The sequence below is a fragment of the Rhinatrema bivittatum genome, chromosome 3 (assembly GCF_901001135.1).
Source record: "Rhinatrema bivittatum chromosome 3, aRhiBiv1.1, whole genome shotgun sequence".
NCBI classification, from domain to species: domain Eukaryota; kingdom Metazoa; phylum Chordata; class Amphibia; order Gymnophiona; family Rhinatrematidae; genus Rhinatrema; species Rhinatrema bivittatum.
The window spans coordinates 201,355,485-201,373,936 of NC_042617.1; the positions used below are offsets into that span (position 1 = coordinate 201,355,485).

The 18,452-nt window shown below is 44.2% G+C and overlaps 1 protein-coding gene across 3 annotated transcripts in view; it reads left to right on the forward strand.

Moving 5' to 3' along the window:
• Positions 1-18,452, forward strand: part of PDE10A (phosphodiesterase 10A) — a 748,737-nt gene that overhangs the window by 403,508 nt on the left and 326,777 nt on the right. For all 3 annotated transcript variants that reach the window (XM_029594115.1, XM_029594117.1, XM_029594116.1), the window contains one exon: positions 16,885-17,005. In XM_029594115.1, the coding sequence (XP_029449975.1) occupies positions 16,885-17,005 (121 nt within the window). The remainder of the gene's footprint in view (positions 1-16,884; positions 17,006-18,452) is intronic.

The following is an 18,452-nucleotide window of genomic DNA, read 5'->3' on the forward strand; positions in this document are numbered from 1 at the left end:
GCATTTCTGCTAATATGAACTCGATGGAGTTCATATTAGCAGAAATGCAGTTCTTGTGCATATAGAATCTATTAAAAAAAAAATAATAAAAAAGACATGGCCTGAGCTATTAGATTAGTAATACATGGAGATGAACACATTGTGCTTTCTTTTCCTTTCTGTTTTACAGTTTATTTGTGTCCTGATGTAATTACTCAAAAGAAGTGAAAATTTAGGGGCAGATTTTCAAAGGCTACGCGCGTAACCCGAGAAAATCTGCCCCTGCGCGCGCCGAGCCTATTTTGCATAGGCTCGGCGACGTACATATGTCCCAGGGCTTCGAAAAAGGAGCGGGTCTGGGGCATGGCGGCGGTCTGGGGGTGGTCCCAAGTCCTCTGGCACAACCGCCTGTGTCAGGGGATGGGGTGCTGGCTCACGCAAGTTATTTACTGATATTCTTAAACATTAGGAGTGCGCGCATGTTATAAAATCGGGCGTAGATTTGTTTGCGCGAACAAATCTGCTCCCACGCGCAGGTTTTAAAATCTGCCCCTTAGTGTTAGAGTTCTAGAGTTACTTATTGTCCCCCTTCCAACCACTCTTTTAGTAAAATTAGATCCTGAGGACTTTCCTTGAGCTTTGAATCCAAGGTAAAAATCCATCCAGGCAGAATTCATCACAGACCCTCTTTTATTACCCTTTTCCCTAGGGTTATTCAATATAGCCATAAGTACATTTTCAGCATTAAATAGCACCCCCCGGCAGGTCTAAACCTGTTGTTTAAACAGATGAAGGTTTCATCTACTTTTTAAGCTATTACAAAATCCACATGTAGGTCTTTTTCTGCCATTAGCTGACATTATTGATAGCCTAGCCGCTGGTTCTCTTTGCGATAGTCTCAAGCTGTTTGGCTGGTGTTAAAGTAGAATCATCTTGAACCTGACAGATCAGAAAATTATAAACCCATTTCCAACCTGCCCACTTTCAATAAAATTCTTGAGAAGATTGTATATGGACAGCTCTCTGTGTTCCTAGATGAAATACTGGTGTTACATCCTAAACAATCCAGATATTGGAAAGTTCATTGCATAAAACTGCTCTCCTCTCATTGATTACAAACATCAATCTTAGTCTTGATAGGGGTAAAGTATGTGTTAGTTGCTTTTTTAGACATGAATGCCATATTTTACACTCTTGATCACCAGTTGCCTCTTTGACTTTGGGGTTCTGACACACTTCTTCTCTGGTTTAAGTCTTTTCTTGAAAATTGATCCTATTAAGTGCACTGGAACTCTTCTGTATCCAATCCTCATCAACTGGTGTGTGGTGTTCCACAGGGTTCTGTCCTCTCTTCTACCCTCTTTAGTCTATATCTTTCTCTCTTAAGCAACATTTATACTATCCCTTGGTTTCTGCAGTTATCTCTATGCTGATGATGTACATGTGGTTGCCAGCCTTGACCCCTTTGTATAATTTCTTAGTTTTCTTTTAGAGATTGCAAATTGGTTAAACAAATCCAAATTGAAAGTAAACCCAGAGAAATCTGAGGCAATATGGTTTTTGTAGAAACAAGGTTTTTCACGATTTTCCATCTCCTGTCATAGCTGGTACTCCCATACCATTCAAAAGTATACCATCAACACCTTGGGAATACAGCTGGATCCTCAGCTTAGTTTTTCACAGCATGTTTCCAATTTAATTCATTACTACTTTTTGTGTTTTATACGAAAAACCATTCTTGGATACTGATGACCCTAAACCATAACTCATTCACTTGTTTTAAATCAGCTTAATTATAGCAATACCTAATTTCATAGTCTCACTGGCAACCTTGGTAGACTATTCCAGACCATGCAGAATACAGCTGCAAAGCTAATCTGCAGCAAGAAATGATTCAATCAGGTTATTCCATTGTTACTAGAACTGCACTGGTTACACTGGGCAACAATGAAAGTGTTATTGACCTAAAAAGGTCCTACTCTGTAGTATCTTGATGTGCTGAACACGAATATGACCATGAAAAGTTTTTATTGGCTCTCGTTTTGAAGATATTTAATATAGTTCACTTTCTATGTTTAGTCATGTAAATGTATCCAGTAGGACTGTAAATAAGCCTAGAATGATGTAATATTGCATCATATTGCAGAATACCATCATGCACACATCATCCAGAGTTTATTACATCCTTTTCTGATGCAATGCAGTTCTACTGCCATGCTGCTGCTGAGTAAGCTGACGTCAGCAGTGTACTATATGAAGCCCAGTCAGAGAGGGTGATCATTTGAAATATTCATGCTGGCTGACTACTGCTGGACACTCCGCAGAGATGCTCCCAAACAGGTGTACAAGAGACAAGCAAAGAATTCTAAGACGTAGTCTATGACTTTATTTTTCAAACGGTATTAACCGTAGGTCTCCTACTATTGGCATACAATTCAAGATGTAATTATATTATTGCATATTACAAAAACACTAGAGCCAGTTTTTTATTTTCATAGTCACATTCGTGTTTAGCACATGGAAATGTATAAGAATTGACTAATTTCATTTCAGTAACATGACTTTTGTGAAAATTTGTTGCCCAGTGTTACTTATTTCATTTTGTGTCCAGTTTAAGAATGACTGTGTAACCTTTAAAGCACTTTGGTCGGGAAGTCCTCAGTATCTCTCCAGTTTTTTAGACCCTTATTAGTCTTCTTCTACCCTTCATTCCTTGCAACATAAACTTCTGACTTTACCTTCTTTGAGGGCTGTTAGTTTGGAACATACTCGAGAGACTGCCTTTTCTTATCTTGCCCCTTGCCGTTGACACTCTGTTCCTTTAGGACCAAGGCTAAAAAATGATTATGCAATATTTAGGAATTCTTTAAAGACATTCCTCTTTACACCAGCCTATGCAGACCAGGTTCTGTAGATATTTTACTGATGCATGGTCCACTTCCAAAAAACATATGCATCTCTATGCACACATCTTTCTCCCCCACCCCCACCCCCCACACACACTTGCACTCTTCCATACACCCTAAACACATACACCACTACCTATACACACGCATACCATTGCCTACATACACACATTCCCATCACGGGTGGATTGGCCTATAGGGGGGGATCAGGCTTCCCCTGGTGGGCCGGTCTAACTGGTCACGGGGTCTCAACCACGTGGCTAATGGTCTCTTGCAGCCTGCACTGCAGTATCTTCCTCAGCCCAGCCTCAGTGCCTCCCAGCCAGCCCCCGCCAGAGACTAAGCTGGCAGGGGCCGAAGAAATTAAAATCGAGGCCAGTGGAGGCCGAAGAAAAGAAGAAGGGTGCCTCACAGCCAGCCCCTGCCGGAGACCAAGCCGGCGGGGGCCGAAAAAATGAAGATGGGCGCCACCCAGCCAGCCCCCGCCGGAAACCAAGCCAGCGGGGGCTGAAGAAATTAAAATCAATCCCAGCTGGTCTCCGGCGGCGGAGACCAGCAGTTCAGCTGGGGGCCTTAGATCAGAAGGGTGCTTCTGTGTGCGAGAAAGGAATGGTGCTTTTGTGTGTGTGTGTGTGAGAGAAAGGAATGGTGCTTGTGTGTGTGTGTGTGTGAGAAAGGAATAGTGCTTCTGTGTGTGTGTGTGTGTATGTGAGAAAGGAATAGTGCTTCTGTGTGTGTGTGTGTGTGTATGTGAGAAAGGAATAGTGCTTCTGTGTGTGTGTGTGTATGTGAGAAAGGAATAGTGCGTGTGTGTGTGTGTGTGTATGTGAGAAAGGAATTGTGTGTGTGTGTGTGTGTGTGAGAAAAGAAAAATAGACGGGGCGAAAGAAAAGGACACCCAACAATTGGTTGTCCTTCAATAGAGCCACCGTACATGAGCAACACCATAGCACAAGCGTCCCTTGTATTGGTGTAGGTTGGAGAATTATTATTGAAGGGAAGAGGTTGGTTGATGTACAATTAATTGCATCAGTAGCATGGGATCTTCTTGGTGTTTGGGTAATTGCCAGGTTCTTGTGGCCTGGTGTGGCCTCTGCTGGAAATAGGATGCTGGCCTTGATGGACCCTTGGTCTGACACAGCATGGCAATTTCTTATGTTCTTATGATAGAGACATTTAAATATCTCCAAGACATCATTGCACAGGACATGGGCCACTTTTAGTGGAAAGGCTTTATAACTAGGGTTCATGACATGAGACTGAAAGGAGGTAAACTCAGAAATAATCTAAGAAAATATTTCTTTATAGAAAGGGAGTTGGATGGATGGAATAGTCTACTATCGGAGATGGGGGAGACAAAAACAATATCCAAATCCAATAAAGCATTTGTCGAGCACAAGGCATCTTTGAGGGAGGAGTAAGAAATGTAGAGTTGAGTAGTTGGTGTAAATGGGCAGACTAGATAGCAGAAAAAGACCATGTGGCCTATCATGTTTCTATGTTTTGATAAACTTAAGAACCTATGAAATGCCATATTGGATCAGACTAAAGGTCCATCAAGTCCATCAAGGTCCATCCTGCCTTAGACAGTGGCCAATCCAGGTCACAAGTATCCAGTAAGATCCCAAAGAGTATATCCAATCCTTCTTGCTCATAACCAGGGCTAAGCAGTGGCTTTCTATGTCTTCATAGGAAATAATGGTTTACAGTTTTTCTTCCATGAGCATGTCTAAACTCTTTTTAAAACCAGCTACATGAACTACTTTCATCACATTCTCAGGAACAAATTCTCTGATTTGTTTTAAATGTGTTACCTATTAGCTTCATGAAGTGTCACCTAGTACTACAAATACTGTATTTGAAAGGCTAAGTAACCATTCCCTGTTTACCTGTTCCACCCCATTCAAGATTTTATATTCTTCTATCATATCAGCCATCTCTTCTTCAGGTTGAAGAGCCCTAAACTGTTTAGCCTTTCCTCATAGGGGCGCCATTCCATCCTATTTATTACTTTGGTTATTCTTCTCTGTACCTTTTCTAGTTCTGATATATCTTTTTTGAGATGGTGCAACCGGAACAGCACATATTACTCAAGGTGCAGTCACACTATGAATCAACACACAGAGGCATTATGACAAGGTTGTTTTTTTTCCAGATTGAGAAGGATGGTGTCGGATAGGGATGAAAGTAAAACTTCAGTGTTTTGTGATTTTCTGAATCCGAACTGGAATGGGGAGAGAATGTTGTTCTCCTCAAGGTAGTCGGACAGTTGTTTGTTTACAATTCTTTCCATCACTCTAGAGATCAGGGGAAGATTGGCTATTGGTCGGAAGTTAGCGGGGTCAGATGTTGGATGATGTCTGCTAACGATTTAGAAATGGTGTTAGGAATGGATAGAAGAAGATTAGAGGGTATTGCGTGCAACGGGTGAGAAGAGGGTTTTAGTTTTTTTAGAATGCCTTCGATCTCCATTGAGGAAGGGGTCTCAAAAGATGTAAGGTTATAATCCCTGGTGGGAGATGGAGTGCTGGATGGAAGGGTTGTTGGTTGAACTGTGGAGATAGGCTTGAGGAGGTTGGTTATCTTCTTATCAAAGTAGATAGCGAGTTCTGTAGCTTGTTAGATGCTTGCTCGTCAGGGATGGAAGGGGGCGAGAGTTTTGTAAGAGATGAAACGACGGAGAATAAGGCTTTGGAATCAAATGAGAAGTTGTGAATTTTTTTAGCAAAGAAGTCTTTTTTGGCTTTGAGGATAGCAATCCTGTATGTATTAAGGTAGGCTTTGTAGGAAGCAAGAGTGTCAGTGGATGGGGTCTTGCGCCATTTGAGCTCTTTACTGCAAAGTTTTTGTTTGATGTTTTTAAGGTCCGGGGTGTACCACGGATTCCTGTTAGCTTGGGGTGGTTTTAAGGATTTCGTAATGGTTGGGCAGGATTGATCTGCAATCTCGCTTGTTATCTTAATCCATGAGTTAATAGCTGAGGGTGTGTCGGTGAGATCAAGACGAACCAACTCTTTTGAAAGCAGTTTGCTAAGATGATCTGTAGAGCAGGGTTTCCTATATTGCATTGTGTTTGTAGGGAAAACAGGTCGAGGATGGTCGTTAATATGAATCTCGGCAGAAATAATATGATGATCTGACCACGGGATTGGGACGCTAGATGGGATGGAGGCGGAAGATAGACCCTCATTGAGGAAGATCAGGTCTAAAGAATGTCCTGCTTTATGCGTGGGACCTTTGACGATCTGGCTGAATCCCAAGTGGTTAAGTGCTGTGAGTAATATGTCGCAGTTGTGGGATAATGGGGAAACGTCCACATGGAGATTAAATTCTCCCATCAGAATGGATGGTTTGTCCCTCTTGAGATGTTTAGTTGCGAATTTGATTAGGGGTGAAGGATCGGAGTCTAAGGTTCCTGGGGGTGCGTAGACCAGAGCAATTTGGAGATGTTCCGAGTTGAATAGGGCTAGTTCTAGGTGACTTATTTTGGTGGATAGTTGTAGTGAGAGTCCAAGTCCCTTTTTTGCGGCTAGCAGTAGGCCTCCTCCCTTTTTTTTTATTCTGGGGATTGAATGAATATCATAGAGTTGGTTGGGGAGGTGGCCTAGAAGGACTGTGTCTATCGGCTTCAACCATGTTTCAGTAACAGCGCAAAGGTCTGGGTTGTTGTCAGTCAGGTGGTCATTAAGGAGATGGATTTCTTTTGTGATGGATTGGGCGTTGAATAAGGTTAGAGTAAAAAGAGTGAGGCCGAGCATTTGTGAGATTGGGGAAATCATGATTGGGATCAATCTTTGCTGTTGTATGCCTAGTATCCTGGGTTTGTTGGTCTTGTGCTTTGGAGAGTATGGAATTGTGGGTATGGGGCGTGGGTGCATCTTGCTAGAGTGGATAAGGACCTTATCGTTAGTGGTTATAGGCAAAGAACCGGGGAGGGATGTAGTAAGTAGGTGTCTTGTTCTGTAGTGGAATTTTGGAGGTCTAGGAAGCTGGCAAAATCACCGTGAGTCAAGTTTAGAGCTGAATGACAGTGGGGGTATAAACAGTAAGAGTTGGTTTCTAGGTTGCGGTGGATAGCTGAATGTCCAGATGAGAGCACAAAAGGGCTGGAGTGGCTGGATGAGTGCTGGAGTGGTTGGACAATTGCTGGAGTGGCTGGTTGAGTGCTGGATGCTGGAGTGGCTGGACGATTGCTGGATGAGTGCTGGATGCTGGAGTGGCTGGATGAGTGCTGGATGCTGGAGTGGCTGGATGAGTGCTGGATGCTGGAGTGGCTGGACGATTGCTGGATGAGTGCTGGATGCTGGAGTGGCTGGATGAGTGCTTGGATGCTGGAGTGGCTGGACGATTGCTGGATGAGTGCTGGATGCTAGAGTGGCTGGATGAGTGCTGGATGCTGGAGTGGCTGGACGATTGCTGGATGAGTGCTGGATGCTGGAGTGGCTGGACGATTGCTGGTTGAGTGCTGGATGCTGGATGATTGCTGGAGTGGCTGGATGAGTGCTGGATGCTGGAGTGGTTGGATGATTGCTGGATGAGTGCTGTAGTGGCCGAACTATTACTGAAGTGGCTGGAAAAATGATTGAGGAGGACTGAAGTAGGGCACTTAGGTTGAGGAGAGGGTGGAATAACCGAGGGAGATAGCGTGGGTGGCTTCTAGTTCTGTGTGCTGGAGCGCATGAAGGGGCACACAAAGGGGCAGGCCCCTTTGTCGCGCTCCTTAGGTGTGTGACGCCAGGCGCGTGATGCCTGGAGCCTTTTTCAGCCCTTTAAAGGGCTCTGGGGAGGCGTCGGGGCTTCCGGGGGAGGGCTTACCGGTTCCCTTCCTTCTGAAAATCCAAATACACTATATCTACTGGTTCACCTTTATCCACATGTTTATTAACCCCTTCAAAATAACGAAGCAGATTTGTTAGGCAAGACCTCCCTTGGGTAAATCCATGTTGACTTTGTACCATTAAACCATATCTTTCTATATGCTCTACGATTTTGATCTTTACAATAGTTTCCACTATTTTTCCTGGCACTGAAGTCAGGCTCACTGGTCTATAGTTACCCGGATCGCCCCTGGAGCCCTTTTTAAATATTGGGGTTACATTGGCCACCCTCCAGTCTTCAGGTACAAAGGATGATTTTAATGATAGGTTACAAATTTTAACTAATAGATCAGTAATTTCATTTTTGAGTTCCTTCAGTACTCTAGGATGCATACCATCCGATCCAGGTGATTTGCTTCTCTTTAGTTTGTCAATCTGGCCTACTACATCTTCCCAGTTCACAGTGATTTGGTTCAGTTCATCTGACTCATCACCCTTGAAAACCATCTCCGGAACTGGTATCTCCCCAACATCCTCATTAGTAAACACAGAAGAAAAGAATTCATTTAGTCGTTCTGCAATGACCTTATCTTCCCTAAGAGCCCCTTTAAACCCTCGGTCATCTCTCCCCTATCTCACCTTTCCTCTAGGGTAAATATATTTAGATCTTCAAATCTGTCCCCCACACACTTTAAAAGGAAGACCACTGACCATTTTAGTAACCACACTCTGGACTGACTTCATCCGTTCTATATTGTTTTGAAGATGCAGTCTCCAGAAATGTACACAGTATTCCAAATGAGGTTTCACCAGGAACTTACATACAGGCAATATCGCTCCTTTTCTTTTGCTGACTATTCCTCTCCCTATGCACTCAAGCAAATATTTCTGGCTTTTTCCATTGGCTTATCCATATGTTTGGTCCCTTTTAGATGATCAGATATGATCACTCCCAGATTCTGCTCTTGTTTCATACATAGAAGAATTTCAAATCCTATACTGTAGAGCTCCTCACAGAGATTGCTAGATACCTAAAAGATCTGGGGCATGGGCTCATAAGCCCTCCTCTTCCCTACCCCAGAGATTTTGATAATTAATTATGATCGGCAATTTCTGTCTGCTCCAACCACAAACAGTCCTACACAAACACATGATTGGACATCAAACAAACGATCTCTGTTCTACATTCCCATGTAGCTTTCATCAGGGAGTCAACGTATATAACGTGACAGGGAAACTATCCCGTTAATTTGATCCTGGCAGGGATCCAATGGCTCTCTCCATATCCACCTCTTACTAGATTCTGTGCAAGCAGAGACAGGACACTCCTGCTCATAAAGCAGGAGGCACAGCTTCAAACATTTTACACTATTGTCTCAAGATGTTGGGCATGCATGTCTGTGCCATTTCTAGACACTTTCTAAACAACGAAGAAACTCTCATAAATGCACCCATGGTCTCACACACACTCCCTCTTTCTCTCTCACATACTCCCTTTCTCTCTTTCACACACTCACACACACACACATACACACATACTCATATGCTCTCATACACACTCCTTTTCTCACACACATACTGCCTCCCAGGCTCATTCAGGGCCTCCCCTTCAGCCCTGCTGGTCTCTTTGACCGCAGTAGAGTGGGGCCTGTCAGGTCCCTTCTTGGGCCACCACTGGATGGCATCTGCGATTGAGCCACCATGAGTTGGGATCGGAGGTACCTAGGCCTCTCCTTTACACTGCGGAACAGCTGCTGGAGACTCAGGGCATGGGCCGCATGTGCCCAAAGATGATGACAACCCTAATGCTCCCTGGGGGTTTTTGCAGCCCAAATGCATCATTACTCTATACTTTTAACATTAAATCTTAGCTGCCAGAATTTAGACCATTCCCCAAGCTTCACTTGATTCCTCCTCATATTTTCCATAACTTCTTGGATGTCTAGCTACCCTGTTACAGATTTTATCATACTTCTGTAAAATCACTTATGAAAATGTCAAAAAGAACTGATTAAAGGACCTCTCTCTATGGCACACCATTAATAATGCCCCTCTCCTTGAAGATAATTCCATTTAGCACTACATTTTGTCACTTTGCACTCAACCAGTTTCTAATCACTTTAGGGCTCATAACCAAGAGCACTCAGTTTATAAGTCCCTTATGGGAAACTGTGTCAAAGGCCTTGCTTAAATTAACGTATACTACATTTAATGCTCTCCCTTGATCCAACTCTCTGATAATCCAGTCAAAGAAATTGATCAGATACACCTGAGAAGACCTATTTTCACAGGACAAGCAGGATGGTAGTCCTCACATATGGGTGACATCGCAGGATGGAGCCCAATCACGGAACACTTTTGTCAAAGTTTCCAGAACTTTGACTGGCCCCTACTGGGCATGCCCAGCATGGCACTAACCCTGCAGCCAGCAGGGGGTCCCCCTTCAGTCTTCTTTTTTCCGTGCAGCAGTAGCCTCGCGGTAAAGGAGCTCTGCAGACAATCCTGACAGGAATTTTCCTCATGGAATTACTAAAAGTTTATTTGCCCCACAGGTATCCCTCCTTTAACTTTTTTCAAGCCGCGGTACTCCGGTAAGTTTTTACCTATTTTCTGTCGAGTTTAGCCCTTGTGGCCTACTAGCTGTTGACCGTACTGCGGCTCAATTGTTTCCATGGCCTTGGCGTCGGGGTTCCGTCGGTGCCCGGACTGTAATCGCACCATGTCTATCACTGACCCTCATAAAGTCTGTGTAATGTGTCTTGGAATAGAGCACGATGTCCTAACCTGCACCAAATGTGTCTTAATGACACCAAAAGGTCGCAAGGCCAGAATGGAGAAAGATGGAGCTTCTCTTCCGCGCTCAAACCCCGACTCCGTCCATTGCATAGACGTCGTCAGAACCGGCACAGTCAACTTCGCGCCAGTATTGACCACCGGCCGGTGACCATCCAGCATCAATGACATCTCAGCCTTCGACACCTTCTACTCCCCCTCAGGACAGAGGGGATCGCAGAGAGAAACATCACCATCGACATCGTAAGTCTCGGACCATTGAGGGAGCGAAGTCATTGACCTCATCATCCAAGCCGCCGTCGAAAAAACCCCGTCCAGAAAAGGCACAGACTTTTTCGGCGACCGGGTCACCGAGGCAACCCTCACCCGACAGGGGATCAGGAGCTGCTACTCTGCCTTTAACGGTGGTCCCTCCGGCTATGCCTCTGCCTCCTCCTTCTGTTCCGGAGCTGGGGTTGCTTGCTCCAGGTCTCCGAGAAGAACTGGACCGGATGGTTCAGGAGGCCATCGACAAGGCAATGCAATGACTCCAGGTTCCTCGGGCACTGACCCGATTCCAGCATCGTTGGCACTGCTGCTGTCCAGGATGGAAGTGCTCATTGCCACTTTTCCACCGATGGCTCCGGTGCCCTCTCCACTTACTCTGTCATCCGGTGCCCTCTCCACTTACTCTGTCATCGGGAGGAGAAACACCTTTCCGCATCCCTCCATCCGGAGTCCTGCCTCAGCCATCGATGCCGATACGTCCCTCGCCACCGATTCAACCATCGGTGCCGATACATCCGGCACCACCGAGCCATCCATTGATGCCCTCGATGCCTTCATCGGTGCCTGGTGATGATTCACCTTCACCACCTTCACCCACTGAAAGTAGGAAGCGTTCTCCTCCAGAGAACCTCTCCTTTATAAATTTTGTGAAGGAAATGTCTGAATTGGTTCCCTTCCAATTACAGACTGAACAGGATGACAGACATCAGATGATGGAGTTGCTCCAATTCCTGGATGCTCCCAAGGAAATAACCTCCATCCCTATCCACTAGGTTCTTCTGAACCTCCTCAAGAAGAACTGGGAACATCCTGGCTCCATTGCTCCAGTACACAGAAAGGCCTACACTACCTATTTGGTGCAGTCAGCCCCATGCTTTCAGAAAACTCAATTGGATCACCAATCTGTAGTTGTTGAATCTGCACAAAAATGAGAAAAGAGATCAAAGCCTCATACCTCTTTTCCCCCGGGCAAGGATCAGAAGTTTTTAGATGCCATTGGCCGCTGGGTATTCCAAGGCTCAGTGCTTATCTCCCAGATTGCCGCCTATTAGCTCTATATGACCCAATATAATAGGGTCATTTTTAAGCAGATACAAGATTTGACAGATACCCTGCCTCAACAATTCCAAGATCAGATTCAAACCCTAGTAAACAAGGGTTTTGAGGCAGACAAGCATGAGATCAGATCATCTTATGATATCTTTGACACTGCCACTAGGGTATCTGCAGCTGCTATTTCGGCAAGAAGATGGGCCTGGCTCAAGTCTTCCGACCTTTGCCCTGAAGTACAAGACAGGCTATCCGACCTGCCCTGTGTGGGAGACAATCTGTTTGGTGAACAGATTCAGCGAGCGATGGCGGAACTTAAGGACCATCTTGAGACTCTAAGACAGCTCTCTCTGATGCCTTCTGACTATTCTTCTAAACAGCCCTTCAGAAAGGACTCTAAAAAGTCATTCTTCTGCCCGAAGAAGTCCTACCCGCCACCAACCAGATCCCATGCCATGAGACCTTTTCAAAAAGCACAGTTTCGTCAAACACGTAAACAAAAGCCACAAGCAGCTCCTCAACCAGGGCCTGCTTCAGGTTTTTGACTTCCACCTAGAGAGCAGCAGCCAGATTCCACTGCCTCACATACCAGTGGGAGGTCAATTGTGCCACTTCCACAACATATGGCACTCAATCACCTCAGACCAATGGGTACTGTTGATAATTGCTCAGGGTTACCATCTGAACTTTCTCTCCGTGCCAACAGACTCCCCACCTCTACCGATGTGGAGAACATCCGATCACTCCATCCTTCTGGATCAAGAGGTCTCCCTCCTTCTCCAGTCCAAGGCAATAGAACCCGTACCCTACTCTCAGCACAGCCTAGGGTTCTATTCCCGGTTCTTTCTAATCCCCAAAAATTCAGGAGGCGTTCGTCCTATCCTGGACCTACAGGATCTCAACAAGTACCTTCAGCGAGAGAAGTTCAAGATGGTAACCTTAGGCTCGCTTCTTCCTCTTCTACAAAGAGGAGACTGGCTCTGCTCTCTGGACCTCCAGGACGCATACACTCATATTACGATAACTCCATCTCATCGCAAATACCTGAGGTTTCTAGTAGGCCCCAAGCACTATCAATACTGAGTGCTTCCATTCGGCCTAGCATCTGCGCCACGAGTCTTCACAAAATGCCTCGTAGTAGTTGCAGCCTTCCTCAGGACACAAGGTGTTCACTTCTACCCCTATCTAGATGACTGGCTAATCAGGGCTCCCACTCAGCAAGCTGCTCTGTCATACTTCAATCCAACCTTACACACTCTAATTTCATTAGGATTTCTCGTCAACTATGACAAATCCTACTTAATCCCATCTCAAATCTTGTCGTTCATTGGGGCAGACTTGGACACCTTGCAGGCAAAGGCTTTTCTGCCTCGACAGCGAGCGCTCACTCTCGTGTCTCTTGCACACCAGCTGCAGTCTCAGCAATCCGTGACTGCTCGTCACTTTCTCATCCTTCTGGGACACATGGCGTCCTCAGTGCAAGTCACACCAATGCCACGATTGGCCATGAGAGTCATGCAGTGGACTCTACGGTCACAATGGACTCAAAGCGTTCAGCCCCTGTCGACCATGGTCCATGTAACTGTCTCACTCCGTCAGTCTCTTGCCTGGTGGAAGCATCAGACCAATCTCCTCCAAGGCTTGCCCTTTCAGGCTCCAGACCCTCAAATAACTCTCACCACCGATTCTTCCAACCTCGGCTGGGGAGCCCATGTGGCCAATCTGCAGACACAAGGATTTTGGTCTCCAGAGGAAGCCAAATACCAAATAAATTTCCTGGAGCTTCGAGCAATAAGATATGCTCTCAGGGCATTTCAGGATCACATCTCAAATCAAGTTATCCTGATCCAGACGGACAACCAAGTGGCTATGTGGTACATCAACAAACAGGGAGGCACGGGCTCCTTCCTTCTGTGTCAAGAAGCTGCACAGATATGGGTGGAAGCTCTCTCCCATTCGATGTGCCTTAGGGCCACCTGGTTGCCGGGAGTGGGCAATGTGTTGGCAGACAAGCTGAGTCGCATCTTTCAATTGCATGAGTGGTCTCTCAACCCCTCGGTGGCGAACTCCATCTTCCAACAATGGGGATATCCTCAGATAGAACTCTTTGCGTCTCCTCAAATCCGCAAAGTAGAGAACTTCTGCTCTCTCGTTCACAGCAAACACTCTCAGCCCAGAGACGCATTCTCCCTCTCATGGACAACCGGTCTGCTCTATGCATTCCCTCCACTTCCTCTTCTCTTGCAGACTCTCGTGAAGTTATGTCAGGACAAGGGAACTATGATCCTGATAGCACCTCACTGGCCACGCCAAGTGTGGTTTCCAATGCTGCAGGATCTCTCCATTCGCAGGCGCATTCCCGTAGGGATGGACCCGCTTCTGATCACTCAAAACGACGGGTGCCATACCAATCTTCATGCCTTGTCCCTGACGGCATGGATGTTAAAAGGTTAATCCTTCAGCCACTTAACCTTTCTGAACCAGTTTCCAGTGTCTTGATTGCTTCACGGAAGCCTTCCACAAGAAAAGCTTACTCTTACAAATGGAAAAGGTTCACGTCATGGTGCTCTTCTCAGTCCCTTGTCCCCTTTTCCTGTCCCATCACGAAGTTTTTGGACTATCTCTGGCATTTATCAGAGTCAGGTCTAATGACTTCTTCCATCAGAATGCATGTCAGTGTGGTAGCCGCCTTCCATAAAGGTTTCGGGGATGTTCCTATATCAGTACAACCCCTTGTAACATGTTTCTTGAAGGACTTGCTTCACCTCAAGCCTCCACTGCGTCCTCCGGCCCCTTCTTGGGACCTTAATCTGGTTTTGGGTTGGCTCATGAAACCACCATTCGAGCCTCTTCACTCTTGTGAACTTCGATATCTCACATGGAAAGTGATTTTCCTTTTGGCAATCACTTCAGCTCGCAGAGTTAGTGAATTACAGGCCCTAGTTACCTATCCGCCTTACACTAAACTTCTGCAGGACCGGGTGTTACTCCGCACTCACCCTAAATTCTTACCTAAGGTAGTTTCGGATTTTCACCTCAATCAATCCATCATACTACCAACCTTTTTCCCCAGGCCCCATTCCAATCCAGGAGAGCAGGCTCTGCATACCCTTGACTGTAAACGGGCTCTAGCATTTTATCTAGACCGTACAGCTGCCCACAGGAAAAGAACTCAATTGTTCGTCTCTTTCCACCCTAACAAATTAGGGAAGCCTGTGGGTAAGCAGAATCTCTCCTCCTGGTTGGCAGACTGCATATCCTTTTGCTATCAGCAAGTGGGCATTCCATTTCAAGACCGTGTTAAAGCACACTCTGTGAGGGCCATGGCGACTTCAGTAGCACATCTGCGATCGGTGCCGCTTCCTGACATTTGCAGGGCTGGAGTTCTCTCTATACCTTTGCTGCCCACTATTGCTTGGACAAAGCCGGAAGACAAGATTCCATCTTCAGCCAGTCTGTCCTACGTTACCTGTTTACAACGTGACGTACTAACACCCTTCCACCTGCCCGCTGAGGTTCAGGATGCCCTCTACCAAATTCCACCCCAGTTGTTGTGCCTGTTGCACACCTTTGGTTACATTTGGTGCATGTTCGGACATCCTCAACTCAGTATTCACCCATATGTGAGGCCTACCATCCTGCTTGTCCTGTGAGAAAGCAAATGTTGCTTACCTGATGTAACAGGTGTTCTCACAGGACAGCAGAATGTTAGTCCTCACGAAACCTGCCCGCCGCCCCGCGGTGTTGGGTTTGTATCATTTTCTTATTTTATTTTTCGGCACTGCCTGTAGCTTTTAAACAAGACTGAAGGGAGAACCCTGCTGGCTGCAGGGTTAGTGCCGTGCTGGGCATGCCCAGTAGGGGCCAGTCAAAGTTCTGGAAACTTTGACAAAAGTGTTCCGTGATTGGGCTCCATCCTGTGATATCACCCATATGTGAGGACTAACATCCTGCTGTCCTGTGAGAACACCTGTTACAGGTAAGCAACATTTGCTTTTCTAGTAAAACCATGCTGCCTCATATCTTGTAGTCCATTGTATTCCAGAAATTGCACTATCTTCTGCTTTAGCAGCAATTCCATTAATTTATATTCTACAGAGGTCAGACTAACCGGCCTGTAATTCCCAGCCTCATCCTTACTTCCACTTTTGTGAAGAAGAGCAATATCTGCTGTCTCCACTCCTTCAAAACTAATCTTGACTCTAAAAAAGCATTGAAAAGATTAGACAGCAGAGCTGCCAAAACTTCTCTTAAGACCCTCTGATATATACCATCAGAGCCTTATCTCTTTATCTATTTTGCTTATCTAGTTACTCATGAGCATAGTCTTGTGAAAACTTTTGGAGGTTTACTTCAGTTCCAATCCTATTTGTATCCATTTTCTTTGATCTTACTTTTGGCCCTTGTGTGGTGAACACTGAACAGAAATATTTGTTAAGCAGTTCTGTTTTTTTTTTCATCAGTTACTACATATTCCTCTCTTGTAATTCTCTCCCAACAAATGTCAAGTTATTCTGTATAATTCAACCCCCTAATTAGTGGGTTAGTCTATATAGTAGGAATGGAAATTGGAGTTGGTTGGAGTTACCTAAAGATAGAAAAAAAAATCTCATAACAGCAAAGTAGCACTTTCCATTCTAAAATTCCTTTTTATAAACTAAATGGCAACAATAACCCAGTAAACAGAAAAGAAATGTTAAAAAAAATCCCTTTTTCAAAATTAAATCACAGCATTTGAATCAAAAACTAGAAAAAATTACCACTTTGTAATTGAACCCCTCCAAAAATGGCCTCACAAAATCCCAGTTTGCCTATTGTTCCTCTCCAACTGTTTCTGATTACAGGTTTTGTAGTTTGCTTTTTCATAGTCTGTTTTTTTCTGAAACATTAACTGTTTTGTGTGATATCACAGCTTAATATAACCATAAGTGATTGTGATGTCATTTACGGATGTAAGCAGAAAAAAGAAACTGAGTCCAAGGAACAAAATTTTCTTTGTTCAGGCTTTCTAAATATCTACAAATGCCATTCATAAGCTAATTTTAAACATTTTCCCTCTTTTTGCTAAGCAGTATCAGGATACGAATATGCAAGGTGTGGTATATGAACTAAACAGTTACATGGAAAATCGCCTGGAAGCAGGAGGAGATAACAAACTACTACTATATGAATTGAGTGACATCATTAAAACAGGTGAGAAGAAACATGACTGTGACCTGGCCTTCTATTAGAGATGTGCATTTGTTTGAAATGAAATAGGAAATATAATTTTGTTTTCAAAATGCAACAAAAGAAAAATGACTGAAATGCTGCTGGGGCCAGGGACCCTCCCTTCTATGTGGGTCTTGGATAATGAAAGGGGTTATATCACTATGGCACAAGTGTCAGGGCTGGCTAGTGTCATTTTCAAGTGATGCCGGCAGGGCAAGAGTTGAGTAGCACCTCTCCTGCCCCTTTCAATATCCAAGACCCTCACAGAAGGTCCCCAGTCCCAGCATCTTTTTCGATGGGAGGGTTCAGAAGGGTCAACATAAATTTATTTATTTTATTTAAAATATTTTCTATACCGTCGTTAAGTTATGTACCATCCACAATGGTTTACAACAAGGCACAAATATCAATGTTAAAAAAATTGAGAAATGGGTAATATGTTATAAAAAGTGCCAAAAGAAATCCGGTTACAGAAAATTCCAATATGAAAACTATTTGATGAATGACATATGTATTGTCCTTTTTATGCATGTATCCAAAGCCGTAGCATGCATATTAGAGCAGTTCGCTAGGAAATACTGTATGGTTTTGGTATGTTGGTTTGTTGAGGGAGGGAATTTTTGGACTGGAACATGATTGTATTTTCCCATTGAAAGTTCATTACACATTTCTAGATTGTATGCATCTCAAATGTGCAAATCATTTAGCTACACAGATTTTAAAGTCTTTGTACTACCTACTTGATTTGTTATCTGTATCATTTTCTAGAGCATATAGCAAAAAAAAAGTACCTTATTTTTTTGTTTTTAACACCATTTTATTTTTGGCAAGCTAACAAATGAAGTAATTTTAAAAGAAGTTAATACATGTAAATGACTACCGTAGCAATTTTAAAAAGACATTTATATGTGTAAATTGCACTTATATGTGAATATCTATGGACAATTCAATGCAATATATTGTAGCAATTTTCAAAAGCTCACTTACATGGATAAAGTGCATTTACACATGTAAAAACCAATTTTAAGTGTATAAATACTTTTTAAAATCAGGCTTTAAATGAACTTAAATCCAAACTCCTTCACCACCAAAATGAAAAAATGAAGCAAAACAAAATTTTGGGGACTGAACATCCTTTGCTTTTATGATATCACACTGCTTAGGCTTAAAGAGTCCCCTCTCTCCAAATCCCTTCTCCTTAGCCTTCCTGCACTGGTTCTGAAATCTGGTTCTTGAGGCTGCAAAGCAGGTCAGGTTCTCAGGATGTCCATGATAAATATTTGAGCAAGATATGTGCACAGAGTTGCTCTAAGAAGTTGATTGACTCGTATATTTTGAATATCTTGAAAGCCTGATTGTGTTTTTTACTCTTTGGATGAGGGGGCCTCCTAGTGCCATTGTAACAGCGCCTAGCAATAGTGGGAAGCTT